General features: G+C 35.8%; 1 protein-coding gene across 13 annotated transcripts in view; it reads right to left on the bottom strand.

The window, feature by feature from the left end:
- MLIP (muscular LMNA interacting protein) overlaps window positions 1-21,264 on the bottom strand; it is a 250,970-nt gene that overhangs the window by 44,996 nt on the left and 184,710 nt on the right. For 10 of the 13 annotated variants that reach the window (XM_034991716.1, XM_034991710.1, XM_034991709.1 and 7 more), the window contains 2 exons: window positions 18,349-18,393; window positions 6,298-6,426 (listed from right to left, as the gene is read on the bottom strand). In XM_034991716.1, coding sequence (XP_034847607.1) covers window positions 6,298-6,426; window positions 18,349-18,393 — 174 coding nt within the window. Of the gene's footprint in view, window positions 1-417; window positions 429-4,521; window positions 4,525-4,712; window positions 4,992-6,297; window positions 6,427-18,348; window positions 18,394-21,264 lie in introns of those variants that run through there. The other 3 variants (XM_034991721.1, XM_034991719.1, XM_034991711.1) reach the window with 3 other exon arrangements.

The following is a 21,264-nucleotide window of genomic DNA, read 5'->3' as shown; positions in this document are numbered from 1 at the left end:
TCCACATAACTCATCTTCAGCTTTATTTATCTTGCTGTGACCTTTACATTTGCCAACAAAGTCTGTCTAATCTCACCCACACTTTAAGTAACAATTGGGGCACCTGGGTGGCTCAGTCCTTAAGCGTCTGCCTTCAGCTCAGGTCATGATCCCAGAGTCCTTGGAACGAACCCGGCATCGAGCCCCACATCAAGCCCCCTGCATCGAGTCCCGCATCAGGCTCCCTGCTCAGCGGGAGGCCAGCTTCTCCCTCTCCCACTCCCCCTGCTTGTGTTCCCTCTCTCACTGTCTCTCTCTGTCAAATAAATAAATAAATAAAGTCTTTAAAAAAAAAACAAAAACAAGTAACAATCTCCCCAATGCTTAGAGTATAATGTGTTTCAAACCATCAATCAGCATTTATATTCAAATAGTACATCCAACTTTCACTGTGTCTTCCTCTATGCATTCTACCTTGATTCCCCTTCTCATGGGTCAAAGAAAATTATCCGGTAGAGAAGAGAAAAATCACAAGCCTCTCACTCTGATTGCATTTCCTAAGGATCTTTATTGTTAAATAACAAAATTCAATCAAGTAAATTTTAAAGATTTAGTCGGCTTTGTTAAATGATTCATGAACGGAGTAGCACCCCATCAGCACGTAGAAGAGCATTCTGAGGAGTTAAGACAAAAAGGAGGGTTTTGTAGAAGGGTGGGGCAAGAACATAATTAGCAAAAGAAAGGGATTATTCCAAGGGAGGTGGCTTTCCAGGGGGGAAAGCCAGGTGTCTTATCATGCAGATTATTACCTCCTCTTTTTTGGTGGGTGGAGAAGACCCAGGAGGCATTCATTGGCACAGATAGAAAAACTCTTGACTGACAAGGAAAGACTGCCTTTCCAGGAGAGGTAGAAACTGCAAATCAATTATGTATTAAGCACAGGTTTGAGAACTCTAAATGAAACCATTTGGGGCCCATAGTTCTTGGTTTTTTAAACATTATTAATAACCATAAGTCATTTTAAGGTAGTTGTAGAATTGAAACTGTGTAAGGAGGGAGGAAGGGTAGTATTGTAGTCGGTGTCCTGGGAGAGGAGCGCTAGCTTTACCAAAACTGTCTTACACACCATAAGACAAACCATGCCAGAGGCAAGTGATTGGTACCATCTACAGTTCTATGTACAGGCTGACCTTGACTCAGAGTTCAAGGACAAGTTTGGGATAGAGACTTCTGTGAAGTAAAACATAAGAATGTATATTTTTCCTTGCCAACACATAAAACTTTCTAATTGCTAAATAACAGTTACTCTGAGTATTACTTAAAATATTTTTACACAGCTACCTTCTCTCTTTTGACAGTCTGTTGTTTAATACTTCTCAGAAGAAACTAATATACAATATTTAATTTTAACAAGACCTTATCTTAAAACTGGAGCATAATTTACATGAGAGCTTCTAAATATGGCAGTGCCATTCCTCTTAAATAGAGATAGATAGGGACATCATGAGCTAACAAAACATTGAAGAACACATTTGCATAAAACGTTCAGATTGTCATTGTTTCCCCATAGATTAGGGTATGGTAAGATACCTCATATCTACTAATATTTGTTAAAGCAACTAATGCTTCAGAGCTTGACTAATTATTAGAATTCAGTTGCTTAACTAATTATTAGAATTATTAGAATAATTTTACCTATTATGATCCAAGTGGCAATGGGTCTTCTTTGAGTGTTTGTTTGCTTGTTTTAAAGCAAGCAAGAATCTTAAATACTTTAACCCTATGTAAGACAAGGAAAGAGGGACAAGAAACTAAGTTTCCCATAGCTTGAAGACAACTGCCACAGAAAATTAAAACCCTGTACCATAGTTCCAGTTCCAATCTTCCAACCTCAATAATTACACAAGGTCAAGGGAAAGCTTAAGCCAAAAAATAAAAAATAAAAAGAGAGAGAGATGAACTCTTAAGTTTGAAAGGTGATCCTATTTGATTATATTCTAGAGAAAAAGCAAATATTGTCTCTACAGGACAATGTCAAAAAAAGAAAAAAGAAAAAAAACAGTTTATTATGTTGATGATAAACTATTACATGTAGTATAGTACCTGTTTATGATAAATTGTCTATTACATTTAGAGGGAGGAAAGAAAGGAGGGAGGGAAGGAAGGAAATAAGAAAGGAAGGGGGAAAGGAGGGAGGAAGACAAAAGGAAAAAAGAAAAAAACTCACAAAGATTTCATTACTCAAATAAACAAAAATAACCTGGCAAAACATAAGAAATGTAACACAAGGCATTTCAGTTCTCTCCCCTTAAAACAATTCAGGAAAACCACTTAATCACTTCTAGACCTAAAAAGGTTAAACATTTTAAGCTGAAAAATATTTCTTAATAAAAGGTTAGCAATGATAAAAGATAATTTTATGACAAAAGAGAATGAACTGACTTGATTGAGAAACAATTGTTGAAAAAGTAACAATTTATGGCAAAGCCAGAAGTCATTCAGAATAAAAGGCAGTATTGTCAGCTCCACCTTTGACAAAGGTGAGTACTTGCTCTAGAATAGGAACATGTACATGACACAAGTAAGTGAAGATGAGCGCTGCAGTAGAAATCTAACTTGATGAATAATTAGATAGAAATCTGAAAGTCACCCATGTAATCATCAGAGTTGAATGTCAAACAGAAAGTTTGGTAGGGAAGTCAGATATCTCAGAAAAATCAGAAGAAAAGAAAAACTGAAAATACTACAAAAAAAAAGAAAATTCCCTATAGTTATCCTTTTATGTTCTCGGTGGTGTGGAGGAAATTCACTAAATGGTCATTTTCACACAAAACATGTTCCTTTGCTTATTGAAGCAAATTTAGAAGGAAAATAAAATTCAAGAGGCATATGTGCTAGGAAGTGTTATTTCGCACTAAATAAAAAAAAAATTTCCAGGAAAATCAGATGAAATAACAATATTTCCTCTTAAATTCTGTCCAAATCCTTTCTTTTTATACATTTCCCTAAGGCTTTCAGAAGAAAATGACATATTTAATATTATGGGTTCAATTACTAATTTATAAAGAGAGAGAATGTTTTATGTAACATTTTATATAACTGAGGTTAGCAATTGCATTTTGATTAAATCAAGGATCTTAAGTGAAGAAATCACCTTTATCTAATTAGATATACTAACTGACCAGAAAACAATCAATGTATTTTGCCAACTCACAAGTAGTCAGACAAACTAAAAATCAGTGGGCTCTTTAAGTATCTTCATTCTCATCAGTGAATTGATTTTCTAAGCCTCAATGTCCTCTGGATGCCCACTTGTCCAATCAATTCTGTTAATTACTTTCCAACTGTGACCTTGATCATCAATAGGGGATGCTTCAAAGTATATCACCATACTTTTAAACCCAAATATGGAGTGTGAGGACATTTTGCAATAAGTCAACAGGACCACAAATTGATACAATAATGGATGTAAAGGTAATTTCAAAAAAGCATAAGCTTCATTCTGAAGAGTCTTTGTTACAAAATCCATCTAATATAGATGGATGCTTCCTGGCCTATGCCATTTTGATGTAAAAGCTGTTGATTAATAAGTCTCAATTACCTGATTATGCATTTAGTTTCAAACTTTGCTTTAGTACTCAGAGACTGTCTCCAGGCAAATTCTCAGTTCATTATCAGTTCACAAGGCCGCCTGCTTGTATCTTAAGCTACAGTAAATACATTTCCGTCTGTTCTCAACATCTTTAGTGTCTGACATTTTGTAACAGAGAGTTTTGAAATCATATTTTATGGCAGTGAAGCTGTTAGGGGAAATTTATTGACTTAACAATCCCATCCAACATCTCCTGTCATGTGGAACTGTCCCCAGTACAAGGCAGATTAGTGAATGTGAGCTACTTCAATTTGGCCCAAATGTCTGGCTAAAGAATTTTCCATTACATGGGTGGGTGAGATCACCTGAGTTTGGAACCATTCAATTTATTCTGTGGCAGCAGCAAAGGAGACTACAATGGTGACTAGTGAACTTGAGTACGCTCTCTGCTATTCAAGTTCTAATGAAGTAGCAACACTGAGATTATAAACTGTTATTACTCAATTTATATTTCAAATAGATCTAAGCAACTACCCTGGCGAGGTGTCTTTGATATCTTTCTCCCTGGCAGATTCTGGACACACTGAGATGGTAGTTAGAACTCAACATAAAGAGACTAGTTGATAGTACATGTACTTGTCCCTTGTGCAGTGACCCCAAGTTTCTATTATATTTTCCCTTTCATGCAAGGTTAATGAGGAAGACCAGGGAACGTTTGGAATTCACTTTTAAGTAGTATGCTCTACTTCTTTCAATTCTGACAGTCTGCAGACTCCTTTTACTTCCCATGTTCCACATAAAACGTGAGATATAGACAAGAATAAATTGATTGAAAAAACAATATAAGTACAATTGTGTCCATGGCACCTCCATATTTGCAAGAGTTCAAATTTTCCACAAATTATCTGCAAATTCATAGGTTTATGTTGAACATAAATAGAGCTTTAAACTTGCTGTTAGTCAGGAAAAACAGGGAAAAGAAATGGCAACTCCTTTTAATGACAAGAATTTCCTAAATTTGAAAATGGAATTTATCATTTCCGAGGACAGTTAATTGTGATAGATCTACCTTCAGATTCTAAAATGAATTTTATTTAAGGTAAAATACATACATTTGAAATTATATTAATATAAAAGAACAAAGTCATTATTTTACAGTATTAGATTGTATTTTGAAGAATGTAAGTTACATAGTATGTGAAGTTTATTTTAGCTGTTGGCATTTTTGTCATTTGACTACATTATTTTTATAATTATTTTATAATGATCCCATACAGTCTAAAATGTCATAGTAAGCCTCTAAAGTATTTGTGTCATACAAGCAGTAGATATTTAATAAGTGCTTTTTGTTGATGATGAAAATATGCTTTCTGAAGAGGAATTTTCATTTCTGTTGCATGTGGAATTAGTGAAGACAGTCCTATAAATCAATAAGATTTCTCTATTTAATTTAAATTGAGGAGTGTATTTTATCCTATAAAATGAAAATAATTGCCTCTAATTATTATATTCAATGATAGTGCCATCTAAAAATTTTTAACTTATCAAAATCATATCATCTCCATTTTATAGATAAAAACTATAACAAATCATGAGAAAGTATTTATGATGAACATCTTCAAGGCTACACAGCGACTTCTGACCTAATCAGGGTTAATCTTAGATTTTAAGAAACACAGATTTTTGAATTGGAAGGATCCTTAAAAAGTACCTGACCTGAACACCTCATTTTATACATGATGAAAATAAAGAGAGATGTTATAGAGCTAATACGTGGCAGATAAGATATTCCTTATGATTCACAAATGTAAATGTAATTTATTGTTTCAAGAATATTCTTAGTTGTTTTCAAAGTAAAATTTACAAGGAGTATATCACCTTATATTCCTTCATAAGTGTATTTTATTATAGATCACCAAGGGTGGTGATTTTACCTGCCTTGGTTTACATTCAGAAAGGTTTCTGGATTGCTTACATTGTTTATCCATGTAATAGTATTTGAGATATAAAATATACAACCCATGCCTATTTGCTGCATCTTAATAGGACAAATAAAGATGCAAAGTTTCTCTCTGAAATAATTTATGGACTTTTATATTGCATAAATGTGTATTTTCATGTTTCCCAAATAGCTTATAAAGCACCATCAACAACTTCCCATTATACCCCCTCCAACATATAGGATATATAAGGGGAAGATAGTACACTCTTTTTACATATAAAACAAATGACCAACCAAGCCTTAAATATCTTAAGCCCCTATCCCCTATTACTGCTCAGTCTACGGGTTCGTATCATCTCTACTATGTTACTATGCAGCCATACAATAGATATTTTGCTAAATGTGCTAATATATCAAATCTAAAATATTTCATCTCTTCAAAGTAAAGCAGAAATTTAGAAATAATAATGCAACACCTGTATGACCCATGCAACCAACGACTGCATGATATCTTTCTTTATGGAGAGTAGTGTCTTGGTTCCCAAAACATTACCAGCATAAGGTAGAAAAAAAATTTTTTTTTAATTTGAAATACTTCAAACAAAATATCATCCTGGGAATATATGAATTTCTTTTTATTATGCAAAAAATGGACCTTTTCTTATTACTAAGGACACTCCAATCAAATAAACACTTTCTTATACATACTATATTCATAGAGGCATCTCCATATTTTATATAGTTATTTATCAAAGTATCAAAATTTTCTCTTATTTATGCTCACCTGCTCAGAAAAGAAGTCACTATTATCTTCCAGGTATTTACTGAAAGGGTTGGGCTCATAGACTTCCTCCTCTTTTTTCAGTAATATTTTGGATTTTGCAGGTACTGGGCGAATTACTCCAGGCTTAGTCTTCATGAACATTAAATAAAATTTTAAAAAAATAAAGAAATAAACACCATTAAAATGAGTGAATATGTGTACTATTAAGTCATTCAAATGTTCTCACAAAAATTTATAATTTTTTAAATTTTAAAATTATTTTACCAATACATAAAAGCAGCCTAGAAATCAAATGATTTTCACTAATATAACTTTAAAGTTAACTTACAGCAATTAACTCATAAAGATCTACTATCAAGATGTTCAAAATGCAAAAACCTTCCTCATTTATCTAGCCAAATGTGTTCCTATATCCTCACTGGTGCTTTCAGTCAATAAATATTCCATTTGACGAATATTTACAGAGAACATCGTTAATGACAGGCAGCTTTCTCATTCCAGGCATGGTAGCAGAGATGAATTTGGCACAATCCACCAAGCCTTTAAGAATTTATTTTTCTGGAAACCAACCCCCATGCCCCAACATCCACAGAGCTAGGCTCCTGAAGCCATGTTCAAACTATGTCTGATGAAACCAGGGATGGCCTTCTGACCTAAGAGGGTAGGGAGGTAGAACCAGACTTTCTCTTCCAAGAATGTGGAATAGTAATTCAGACCGCTCTGCAATTACTTGGGAAGATTGAAATTATAATATGTCAATTTGCAAGCTATGGGAAAGCCTCAATCTGCCATAAAAAGTAGATCAGATGAGATCAAGAAAGAGAGCAAAGTGCATGGGGAGCCTAGGGAGAGACACTCGGGGGCTTTCCAGAATGGAATTCTAAAACATTCCTTGGGGCCCTGCTGAATTTCTTGTCCTGAGGCTCCCTGAGATTTTCCTTTTCTTTTACACAAGATTTCCTGCTTTTTAAAACTTACAACTTCTGTAACTTGCAACCAAAAGAGTTTTAGCTAATAGACTAGTCATTCAAGACTCATAAACTTATACCCAATGTCAGCTTGATGAGAAAGAGAGAGAGAAATCTACTTTGGGGCAATTTCAGAGTGATGTTTCACAAACACCAAAAACTCATTACACTGTAAAACGTCACAAAATGATTGATAAGTTTACAAAAACATCCCAAACAAGAATTCAATAAAAGTGACACTTTTCCTGGTTAAGCATTTTGCCGTAATCATTCTTCTCCACCCCATTTCCTTTCAGAAAATAGTAAATTAGCTCTCCTCAGTAAATGCTGATACTCACAACTCAAGCCTTAAGGGACTACATCTATCTCTCTGCTCTATAAACCACCTGATATATTTTGAGGCTTGAATAAATGTCACTCTGCAATACTTTTTTCAATCGATATTTTCCCAGTTGTCTTTCATATTTATGCCAACTGGGGAAGTACAGAGTGAGAAAAGTCTCTATCGTCCCCAGGCTAAGAAATATCTCTCACTTAAGAAACACTGATTTCTCTCAAGAGGGAAAAATGAACAAGTAACATCCAATTATGCATGAAGTTGCACAGTTGAGTATACATATGACAGCAGTATCCCTCCAGTAAACTCAACACAAGAACAAAGCGTAGGCAGCTACTGATTTCTACAACCACCTATAATAAGGGAGATGCCTGACATTTGGGCCATGATCCTAAGTTGTCCAGATTTCCTGTCTCTCTTTTCCATTTGACTTTCTGTTTCATTTCCCTTTCCTTCTCCAACTCCTGTACCACCTTCTTCTCTCCTGCTCCTTTGTGTGGTAGGAAATCAATACAACAACTCTAGTACTCAGGGCCTACCAGGTTCTAAAACCAACATGGAGCTTTAGGAGCTAAGTTTGGTGGTACTATGCAAAAAGATGAAAGCAGAGAGGAGAAATCTGACCCAGAGCACTTGATATGCTAAAAGAATCCCTCTGCCAGAGCAACATGATTACCTGACCCTTGTATTGCTAGCAGGCTGATGATTTGGGTTATCCTTGCCTGGAGACTTTCACTCAGATCTTCTCTCTTGGGAGAGACCCAGCAAAGACACTCTTCTGGATATTCAGTATCAGAATTGGTTACTGATGTTTCATGTTTGCCTTTGTTCCGGCCTTTATGCTCCTTAGTTCCTATTAATTTCCCGAATTTGATGGTTGTCTGATAATTTGACAGTAATTCTTTCCCTATTTCCTCTACTCTATCAGATGTCCCACATGCTCTTTTCTTGGATTTTGTCCGTAGGCTTGGTCTACCTGAAGTCTCTGAGTCTTCCTCATTCTAGTTTGCCTAGTTGGCCTTGGTATAGTTGCCCTGATTCTCACACCCTATTTATCACCTCTTCCTCCAGCCCTATTTTTTCTCCTGCACCTTCACTTGTTGTCACTCAAGAGTATTTTATAGACATGGAAGCCAACTCTAAGCAAAAGAAGACTAGGCATAGTTTGCCTTTGACAATGTTCATATTTCCCATTCTATGAACTTTAACCATAACCTCCACACCTAACTATCTCTCAGTATTTAGTCAGTATGGTCAAATTGGAAATCAAACACTGGTGGTCCAATTCTGAACCTCATGTACTCTCCATAAACCATGGTACATGGACAAATCATGTTCGTGGCAGCCTCTGCACCTTGCTCATACCATTTCACATGCTTTGAAATCAACTTCAAAATCCTTGGAGACTCACTGCAGATAATGACACTATCATTCTCCTGTAGATCCAGATTCTATATCTTATCTATACGATCAGGCTGTATATTCTATACTTTAGATAGATTATCTCCTCAATTCCCTATAAAAAACCCTATGAGAGGCTTAGAGAGAAGAAATTGCACGCCAAAGTCATGCAGTTAATATATAATATATGAAGAAGTCAACATTTAAATCCAGTTCCGATTTAATCATCAAGCCCATGATTTTAACTACTCCTATGCCTACCACAGAGACAAACAGCATAGACAGAAATTTTAAATCATTTTAAATACCTACCTCTATAATTTCCTCTGTCCAATCAATAACAAAGCCCTAGTATTTTTATATTTTTGATTCTTTTTAAATTCATTGCTTCTGTTATATTTCTACTGTGCATTGCCACATCCTTGATGTTGGCCATTGTTACTTCATTTGGTATCATTTTACCTTTTTTTTTACTAGTCTTACAAAATCCAGTTTTTCTTTCATTAAGCATGGCATAAATGTTCCTGACAAAAGAGCAGTCCTAAAACACTGTAGGACGTGATGTTTTCCTATTCAATATACACATCCATACATCTTCCATTCACCTACACACATACACATATGCACCCTACACCACATTCTACCTTGTAAAGGACTCTGTGGTTTGCATGGCCGAGACATCAAAATTTGTACTGATGTCTCTCTTTGGACTTGGTTAAAAATACACTTGCAAAAAAACAGCATGATGTTGCTGGGAGGAAAGCATCAAGGATACAGATTTTAATTTTTGCAATAGTGTTAATAGACTGTATTACCTTGAAAAAGCTCTTCAACCTGTCTGGACATTCTGCTAAAGGATTATAATTGTCTGTGATCAGGTCTTTTAATAATGAGTAATGGCACATTTTATTATTTACATTCCTGTTCTCTCAGGTATCATACCATATAGAGTTTTTACATAAGACTTGTTTCTGCATATTCAAATCCATCACCCAAACAAGGGTCCCAAGGTGCCTTTTAGAACATCGATAAAAGAGCCTAAGTAAAGCAACTGGTGCTGTTGCTGGTACACACAAGACTCTCCTAGAATATTAGTTAACTTCCTCTCTGCTCTTCCTCATACCCGTTACTGATGTCAAATGGTTATGTAATCTACATTTGTTGAATGGTTTATAATCTACATTATAAACTGCAACACAGTGTCAGCTAATGGATCTATCCAAATAAGAAGATGGCTCTTAGCACCTTGCTAAGGTAAACCAGCACCGTCAGTGTCACCTGAGAACCTGTTAGAAGTGCCAGATCTCAGGCCCTACCCAGACCTACCGAATCAGAATCCAAGTTCTAACAAAATCCTTAGGTGATTCATGTGCACTCAACTAGAACTCATTCCATTTAAACGTTGTGCCGCCCACCTAAAGATAGATCTTCCTTGGTCTGCCATTTTAGAGACATTTGTTCAACCTTGAGCTTCTACCTCCAGACTAACATGGAGGCTTTAGAAGAAACAATCTTTTCTTGGTTTCTAATCTACATTGCATCCTTGCAGATAGCCCCCTGATATCTTCAAACTCAAGTAGACCTTTGTTCTCTAATTCTGGCAAATCTAATTGGCTAATTAGAAAAAGTTTGTGTCCAAACAAAAACACAGAAAATTAGATGAATCAAGTTAGAAGAGTCTGTTAAAGTGAACTCCTATAAGACTGTCATTGCAGCAACTAAACTAGCCCAAACTGGCTCTTCTTTCATTTTTATCTGCTGTAGAATCCATAAATCGAGCTAGACTCATGACTAATACACACAAATGTTATTCTTATGATGCCAGGAAAAGCAACTCCATAATTTTCTTACCAGCCTAAATGGAGAAATAAAAAGAGGCAATGACTCCCACAGTTAACACAAAAAAGCACAGAAAGAATAACAAAAAGTTTCTCTAAATGGCAAATTTCAATTCATCGTGATGAACTTACTAAGAACTGATCTACACTGGATGAAAGACATCCTTGAAGTACTTCAAAGACAAAACAACCATTGTTTTGGATCTCTGAAGCACACATCTATTAGACACTCTCTGGAGCCATTTTGCCAATTGGACCTAGTCTATGTCAGGAACTGTAGTGTCTATAACCCTTATTCTCAGAGGACAGGCAATTCAGTTGAGTAAACCACAGAATAATCACACTAGGAGTCAAGTCATGTCACTTGATTCCTCTCAGAGCACTCGAATGCCTCTCTTTCTCACTTAGAGTGAAAGCCAAAACCTTTGCCATGCCTGTAAAGTAATGCCTACCCAAGTGCTATCTGACCTAATCTTTCTGATGCCCAACTAGCCTCTCCCTTCCCAATCATATCTGCTGCTACTGTCCCTCTCACCCCCTCACTCTCTCCACCCTAGCACAGACACTATGACGCTCTCTCCCTTGGGAGTTTGTACTTGGGTTCTTCACTTTTCCCAGAACTCTTTTCTTCCTGGAATGCTGACATCCCCTTGCCCCCCTCATTTTTTCCCATAGAACTTATCACAATCTGACATTTGTTTATGTGTTTATTGTTTTGCTTTCTCCATTAAAATGTAAGCTTTGGGGGCGCCTGAGTGGCTCAGTTGGTTAAGCGACTGCCTTTGGCTCGGGTCATGATCCTGGAGTCCCGGGATTGAGTCCCACATCGGGCTCCCTGCTCGGCAGGGAGTCTGCTTCTCCCTCTGACCCTCTTCCCTCTCATGCTCTCTCTAGTTCTCTCTCTCTCAAATAAATAAATAAAATCTTTTAAATAAATAAATAAATAAATAAAAAATAATAATAAAAAAATAAAATGTAAGCTTTGTGAGGCCAGGGATGATTGCTTCATTCACTGTTGTATCTCCAACACCTAGAACTGTGCCTGGAACTTAGAAGGTGCTAAATAAATAATTGAAGAATGAATACATTAATTGACAGGCAGAAGCAGCCCAGGATGCTGGCTATTATCCAATATGGAGACCTCAAGGAGTATTACTTGCCAGTTTAGGGTCTCCCATTATTTTTTCTCGATTAATTTTTTTATTTGAGTATAACCCAGGAAGAGAGAACTCTTCAGGATAGAAGATCCATATGTTTTTTTACCAAGAGAGGACCAGAATAAGGAAAGTGGGTTGGTGAGTTCCACCCTCAGAGGTAAGAGTAGAGGCTGAAGTTCCCATCTCTGACAGATGTAAGAATTCAAAGCCAGGGATCAGTTCTCTAGGGACTTAGAAGATTTTAAACTTCTCCATTAAAAAAAAAAAATTGTTGTTTCCCTTGTTTGCTTATGGTGATAAGCAATAAAATTTTTAATACCAAAAGACAGTGATACCATCTTTTTTTGGAGAATTTGAGAGTGGGGTGGAACTATGGAGATCACAATTAAACCTACTGCTAATCTTGAAGAAGAAAAAGTCCAAGAGTATATGGAGTCCCTGGAGGCTGGTGGCAGGTTTCAATGGCCCACATGGGGCACTGGTCTGAGGCTGCTATTAATTTGTGTTTCTAACTCAACAAGTATATACTTATGCTTGAACACTGCTACTCAGGGGAACGTAAAAATAAACACTGCTTCTGTCCTTTGGAACTTACAATCATAATTCTATGACAACAAGTTGGTACTGCCTCTGGCTGGAGACCAAAGTTGAAAATTAACTGCCAGCACTGACCTAGAGAATCCATTATTAATATCTTAAAATAATGGCTTCTGAGAGCAACCTTGTTCTCAAATTAGTAACTGCAACTAGTGGACTGTTTTTAATTGCCTTTGATGACAATCATAAGCTCTGCAGTGGTGTGATGAGGGAAGAAAAGAAATAAAGAACAGGGTCTCAGTGTTCATGGATTTATTTTTATCTTTTTGAAGAAATAAGATGTATAATAAAAAAGGAAGAAAGTAATAAAACACAGGATATAGAAAACTCTGTGAGCTTGGCTAGGAATTCTACTAATTTGATGGATCCAAAGAGCTTGTGAAAGTACCACTGTGTTTCTTTTACCCATTTGCTTCAGTTTCATCTTTAGTCCCCAGTGTTTTATGTATATACATATATATTTTAGAATTTCTGGGGCAACAAGCTCCTAGAAACTCAAAAACAATCTACCAGTCAAGATTGTTGACAAGAGCAGTATTCTCTAAATGATTTAGCGGACTCACTCCTTCAATTAATAAACCTTTATTAGCTTTCATTCTTTTTCAACAAACAATATTATATGCTTGAAGCAAATATGTAAGCATTTTTCCCCTCAAAGAAATATCTCAGATTTCAAAAAACTCCAGTGCAGAGCAAAGTTGCCAAGACTGAGGGGAAAGACAGATTTTTATACCACCCATTAGCTATGGGACTGCTATAATATGCATGACAGAACTTTGTAAAGGAAAAACAACATAAAATGAATGTGAAAGGGAAAAAACTTTCCTTTTTCCTATTTTTGCATTTATAATATAAAGTATCGATACTAAATGATCTATACTGTCCAGGAAAGTACCTACCTGATAAGCTTTTTTAAAAAAAAATTATAGTTACTATGATGGTTGTGTAAAAATAAATATATGTAGGATTTCAATTATTATAAACAACATCCCTAGGGGCGCCTGGGTGGCTCAGTTGGTTAAGCGACTGCCTTCGGCTCAGGTCATGATCCTGGAGTCCCGGGATCAAGTCCCGCATCGGGCTCCCTGCTCAGTGGGGAGTCTGCTTCTCCCTCTGACCCTACCCCTCTCAAGCTCTCTCTCTCTCTCTCATTCTATCTCTCAAATAAATAAATAAAATCTTTAAAAATAAATAAATAAATAAATAAACAACATCCCATTGCTCAAGAAACATTTGGTGGAATGTGTACCACACAGGTTGACTGGATTGAAATATTTCAATGGTTGAAGAAAAGACAATAGCATGACTCAAACCTTAGGAGGCATATATATGATGAGTGCCGTAGCACTTAAGTCTGTTGTGTCAAGGAAAACTGGTCAAGGACAAACCACCTTTAAGCCTGAAGAAGACATCAGTTCTACACAAAAGCTTTCAGGCTTCCATTTTCTGAACAACAGTGACCTCAAGGGCCCTCATAAAAATGACTCATGCCCCACTAAAGCAGGACACATCAGCTGGCATTCAGATCTGGGAACAAAGTATCTGAAAGCTTACCCACTCTTCTTTATAGTGTTCCAGTAAGCTGCATTTCGCTTTTACCTGTATATAGCCATGCGGCTTATTTTTTTTCATCTATTGTTCTGTCCTCTCCAGATTCGGTATTCCATCCCCCAAAATAATGAACATTTCGTAATGGCATTAAATATCAAATGCAAAAGCCAAATGTCTTCTAAACAAGGCACCCCACCTATCCCAAGGAAGACGAGTGCTTACCCATCTTGTTGAACCTATTTTCTCATCCAGAGAAGAGACCCCACCAGCCTCTGTTAACATTGGGATGATTCAGCTGAGGAATTAGGAAAACTTTTTGAAGGTGCAACCTATATCCTAGATCCCTCCTTTCCTTTTGCTCCCCTTGTTATGCTAGGAGTAGTACTATTCACAGGTGTGAAATCTCCACACCCGAAACCACCTTACCCAGTCTCCTCCTCTTTCATAGTGATTACAACTTTGTGGGCTATGGGAAAATGCTAGCACAGGGCCCACACAGGAGGTGCCCAATGAAGGTCACACTTCCGTAGAGGCCAAATTTCCCAACTCCTTCATCAACCCTCTCTTATTCTCTTTTAATTATCTCAAGTCCATGATGATTTTTTTTTTAAGTCACACAGAACAAAAATGACCACTAATGCTGTGGTGTTAGGCAATCTATTTAAACTGTGAGCTTCTTTTTCTTTATCTGAAAGAATATTATCTCAGAGATAATATTTCAGAGATCATGTGTGCAATAATAACACCTTTCATATGTACAAGGCGATATTGGCAACTTCACATCCTGTGATACGTGGGCCTTGCAATACCCCCTGTAGGTTGACAGAATAATTATTCCAACCTCCCATTTTATGGACGAGTATTTCCAATACTCTCATCTCTTAAGTTCCTTTCCAGTTTTCACATCCTGTGATGCTAACAGAAGAAGAGAAGCTGAAGCACAGGTTGGCGAACTAGTTTCACACGGACGCCGAGATTATTCTATTATCCTGAGCCCGATACTAAATAGTTTGGCTTCCAGTGTAGATGATGGAAATATCTTAATAAGGGGCACAGTCATATTTCTTTTGTTCTTTCAAATGTTGAATTGGCACAAATGCAATGGTAACAAGCAAATAGGTTAGCCGAGTTGAAAAGAAAAAAGTATGAAAAGATTATATATCCTTAAAAAGCCAAATCCAAGGGCGCCTGGGTGGCTCAGTTGGTTAAGCGACTGCCTTCGGCTCAGGTCATGATCCTGGAGTCCCGGGATCGAGTCCCGCATCGGGCTCCCTGCTCGGCAGGGAGTCTGCTTCTCCCTCTGACCCTCCTCCCTCTCGTGCTCTGTCTCTCATTCTCTCTCTCGCAAATAAATAAAATCTTAAAAAAAAAAAAAAAAAGCCAAATCCAAAAGCAAAATGGTTTCTATATTAGGCTTGTGCTACTACAGTGATCTATCAGTATTTTCACTTCAACCAATTTATTATATTTGTCCCCTAAAACAAGACTAAAATAATTTTAACGAACTGCTTATTTTACACAAAACAGAATATTTACTTATATAATTTAACTATAATCTATCATATGTTCCCAATAATTTTTATGTGCTACACAACATACACACTATTTAACAAAAAGCAACATATAATATCAGAATTACCTGTTATATAGCATCTATATGTGTTTATGTTATAAACATGTGCACATACATATACATACATAGCTTCTTTTCTCAAAGGCATTCTCACTCAAATTATTCATAACTTAATCCTGAAGAGAGTTTCAGATGACAAATACTGGAAATTCATTCATAGAAATGAAAAGTTATAATTTCATTCATATATTACTTAAGAGCAAAAATATCATAAATCCTTAAAGAAGCAAATCCATCCTTGCCTACAATTATTTCTATTCTATTCCATTCCCCAGTAACGAAATACAGGGTTAATGCCATGAAACAGAAGTCAAAGTGATTAAATTGAATAATTATATCAATCCAGATATTCTTTTTTTGTGTGATAAGCTTGCTTGATAATAATCCCTTCACAAACTGATCTATATCTCAAGGGAATTTAGGGATTAAAACTTAATTTAAAACTTGGTTAAGATATTCCTTGAATTCTTTAGAGAAAAAGTCTAAAGCAAATGCAAAGAAATTATCATTAAAGTCAGTCAAAGCAATGCTTTGCATTTTTTCTCCCTAAAGAACACAAACTCAGAATTCACAGAATTATTTTATTAGGCAAGAAATTTCATTTATTACATTTACAATGATTTGTTTTAACATGTCTCTCTTTTTTTAAAGATTTTATTTATTTATTTGAGAGAGAGAGAATGAGAGAGAGCACATGAGAGGGGTTAGGGTCAGAGGGAGAAGCAGGCTCCCCACCGAGCAGGGAGCCCGATACGGGACTCGATCCCGGGACTCCAGGATCATGACCTGAGCCAAAGGCAGTCGCTTAACCAACTGAGCCACCCAGGCGCCCCTTAACATGTCTCTTTTTATGAAATCATTATATATATTTGCCTCTTTAAAACAGTTTCTTAAAATACCAAGCCAAGAACTGACACACACACACACACACACACACACACACACACACATATATGTCACTCATTGCTCTCAAGAAACAAGTATATCCATTATTTTAAATATTAAAATAGCTGTAGTAATATTCCCATATCTAAACTGGGAAACCATTGAACTTTATTATTATTGCAATGCTTATTTCCATGGCAACTTCTTCACATTACTCTGTTAGTAATCATAGACTCACAGCGCTAGAAGGGCTTGGAAAGTACGTAATCGAATGCTCTCATTGCTCATTTAGGAAACTGAGGATCAAACTTTCAGACTTGTGACTTCCCCGCTGTCAGCCCAGTAGCTAGTGTCAGAGCAGGAATAAAAGATGGCTCTTCTGGCCCCCATTCTAGCATTCTTTCAACTATACTATACTGCCAGTCACTATTCTAAACTCACAAACACTAAAATTACACACACACACACATCTCATATATACACCATATGTATAAACACCAACAAACTCAAGCAGTTTGCTTAAATCAGGCTATTGCAAGAGTCAAACTAGGCTTTTCATGGTGTTTCAGTATTACAAATGAAAATATTTTGGCATGATAATGACAAGATGACTTGTTGCCTATGGACCCCAAAATAATTGCTTAAAAAGGGAAAAAATCAGTACTAAATGGTGATTTTTGTCTTCTTAAATCTCAAACCGCTTTACTACACATTTTTCTAATTATACTGAAGGTGACTATTGTTCAGGAATTTACAATTATAAACAATAAATATTAAAAGATATAAAGAAAATCTTTAGTAATATCTAGGCAACTTATCTCATGGTTTCAATTTGCCAGCCACTGTAAGAATAGAAAATACAAAACGCTCTAAGGAAAAATAATTCTATGTAATCAAATTTTCATCTATAAATAACAGATTCTAGAGTCTACATCTCTGCTAACACAGTAGCAAGTAGCCCCTTGTTGAGCTGATGAAATGTGGTTACTCTGAATCAAGATGTGCTGTAAATGGAAAAGACAGAGCATAGTTCAAAGACTCGGGCCCAAAAAAAGAATGTAAACTATCTCAAGTTTTTACTGATTATATGTTTGAAAGAGTATTTACATATCATTACGTAAAATATATCTTTGAAATTGATGTGGCCTATGTTTATCTTTTTGGTTTTGGTTTTTGGGTTGTTTTTGTTTGTTTGTTTGGTTGGTTTTTTTTTTTTTACTTTTTAATGTGGCTACTAGAAAATTTTAAATTACCTATGGGACTTGTATTTATGGTTCACATTATATTTCTACTACTCATTACTGATCTAGACCATTCACATGCTAGCCTTCCTGTCTGAAATATCCCATTGGTCATTTCTTAAAATCCAGAACCTGCCCTACGCTTTCAAACGTGACCTGCCCTCGAATGCTTTTTGCATCTGTCCCATCAGGAATTAAGCACTGTCCTTCTCTAAATTGCAATAGCATCTTGCTCCTGACCCCACCCATATTATTCTAGTTCAACTACTAAGATGTCAAGTTCCTAGCAAATAGGGTCTATGTACAGTTTTATATATGTTTGTAAGCTGCAAAACCACCACTACGCAGCTTCAGTAAAGAATCAGTAAATTTTTGTTAGACAAATCTCTAGAGAGATCAGAATTTTCTAAAGTAGGTCCATGACTTAATAAGAGGATACATACCAGCTGATTGTCGGATACTGTAGAGGATGGTGAGGATAGGTTAGCCTGCAAAATTAGAAACATGGTGTTTATTTAGTGAAATTCCTAATTTAACAAAATATCTATATTTTTAAGTTTTTTGAAGTTCTTTTATTATTAAAGAATACATGTCCATTGTAGGATTTTGAAAAGTATAAGGTAAAAGGAAAAATATCATTATGCCACCAAAAAATGATTTGAACATGTTTGGTACATTGCCTTATAATATTTCCCTATGTATTTTTATACACCTCATTTAATAGTGAATATGATGCATTATGTGTTGCTTTTCCTTAACATCTTAACATAAGCACTATCACAAGACATCAAATATGCTTCAAGATGACATAATATTTCAGTCTCTGTATATACTGCACATTTTACCTAAACACACTAGCATCGTTGGATATTTAAATTTGTTTATGGCAAATTGACACAAATAACAGATTTTTCCTTAAAGTATCTTTATATACAAAGGAAAGCATAACAAAATTTTCATGATTTTGGGAAGAAAACAATTTTGTTTTAAAAACTGTTTTCAATTAAAGGGGAGGCTAATACCATTTCTTCCTCCTTGGTTCCTGAACTTCACTCCTTCCATCTGGATTTAGCTTCCTTCCTACTGAAGCAAATGCTTCTGTCTAAATAAATAAAATCTTAAAAAAAAAAAAACTTTCCTCTATGACATTCTGTAATTTTACTACGCTGTATCCGAGGGTGGATTTCTTTTTATGTATCGTTTTGAAATTTGGTTCGGTCCTTCATGCTGAGTATGCATATCTTTCTTCAATTCTGGAAAATCTTCCATGAATACCTCTTCAAATATTGCCTTTCTCACACTATGTCTCATCTCTTCTTAGGAAGCTTCTGTTAAATATATATTTAGTCTTCTCAATCCATCCCCAATTTCCATCGATTTCCTTTCATATTTTTTATTCCTTTATGCTGCATTCTGAATGGTTTCCACATATAAACTTACAGTTAACTAATTTTTCTTCAATTGTATATTAATACATTCAACATGACAATTTAATTTTATGTCTTAAGGACTTTATTTTAACTTCTAGAAGTCCTACTTGGTTCTTTTTCAAATCTTTCTTATAATATCTATAATTCCTTTTAACTATTTTAACATTTTTAATATATCTATACATTCATTTCAGATTTTCCTATAATTCCTTATCACTAAATCTCCCATTTCTTGTATCGGCTGACTCTTCCTCATCCCTCTCCTCCATGATGTTCTTTAGTGATTTTATGGCTATTGATTTTTATTTTGAGCTCGTCATCAGTCAGCGTAACTTTGCTGGTGATTTCTATATGTGTCTGAGAAGCCCTGGGCTGGGAAAGCATGCCTACAGTGCATTTGACGTTTGTCCTTGTGGGAATCCTAGGAGTTTCACTGGCTTCCATTTTATTTCATCACCTTAATAGTCCTCAACTTAAAGAGTGGTAGATCCCCACATCTTCAAGTTCCAGATGTTTAGAACCCATTTTCTGATGGCTGGCTCTTCCACCAACCAAAATTGTAGGGTGAAATGGTAGAAGGATTTTACCCTTTTTCTAGTCCATGCTTCACAGCCAGTGTGGCCTTCTGGGCTCCTGCATGGACACATAGGATTCACTTACAAGTTTTAGACTTACTAAATAGTGAAAGTTAAAATCTGAGCTCCTGGCACATGGGTTCTCATGTACCTAAGTTCCACCAAAGCTTTAGCTTCTCCTTAACACACCCACTTGGAACTCCCATTTCATTTCTGGCATTCAGAAGTTTCTCCTTCTTTACTTCAGATTGGGTTCCCTAAACATTTTTAATAATTGTGTTTTATCAGGCTTTCTGCATTTAAATGGGAGGCTGAGCTTCCACATCAACTCCACCTCCAACTTTGATGGGAAGCGGTCAACACGCAAATGCTTAATTATAAATAGAATTGGCTGAAATATGATAAAGTTGTATTTCTAAAATATTCCTATTCTTTTTGAAATTGCAAATGTTTTCAAGGTTTATTATAGGTATGTCAATATTCTTTTTACTTTGAGATATGAATGATAACTGGAAACTGAGAGCTTAGTGGTTCTTTTGGTATTGCCAAGTATATAGAAGTATGGATCACCAAACATGAAGACAAGGCACCTGTGGTCCTTCTCACGCTGTGCCCAATATCGTTTGTTTTCTGCTTTTTGACTCATGCCTTTCTTTACAAGGACTATCGCTGCTTGCTGCCATTCATGGTTACTCTATGGCAGCAGGGTGTCTTGGCTAAATGCTCCCCATCTCTAATTGCTGGGGCCAGGTTAGTGGTTGGTGTGCTATTTTGTGCTGCAGAAAATTGCCTTTTAGAATGTCCATCACATTCAGTCCACCTAGGGTTTTGTTTTTAACCTCATAATGTAATATGACTAATAATCATTTCCCCTAAAGTCTTCATTTTTTCCCTTTAGTTAATTTTTCATTATTGCAAAAGTGAGAGAATGCTCTATGAGTCCCCTAAGTTAAATTAACAGCTTCTATGACATATGCTGAATTAAATGTGAGTATCCTGACTGAAACATAACATAGTTAAATTTTCATCTCAATAATTAGAGGAAAGAAGGGGTTACGCATTAAAAACAAAGTATCTGTATAATTTAACTACATTACTAACACTTATTAGTATGTTGTGCTAAATAATACCAAACTATTAGAGGGAGAGGGAAAAAAGATAAAATGCTCAAGAAAAGTATTGATTAAATTAGGGAACAACCCAAATATCTCTGTGCCAGTCTCCGTAAGTCCCCAAAATTCCTTCACTGGGAATTATAACACTACAATAAGATACTTTAGATGTCCCAATTCCATTTTTATTTTCTTATACAATGGATTTCATACCACTTTTATGAGAAACTATTCCCAGAGAA

Source organism: Mirounga leonina, unplaced genomic scaffold, assembly GCF_011800145.1.
Source record: "Mirounga leonina isolate KUSES-001 unplaced genomic scaffold, KU_Mleo_1.0 Mir_53, whole genome shotgun sequence".
Lineage (NCBI taxonomy): Eukaryota > Metazoa > Chordata > Mammalia > Carnivora > Phocidae > Mirounga > Mirounga leonina.
Note: the sequence above shows the minus strand (reverse complement) of the source record. Positions and strands in the feature narration are given on the sequence as shown.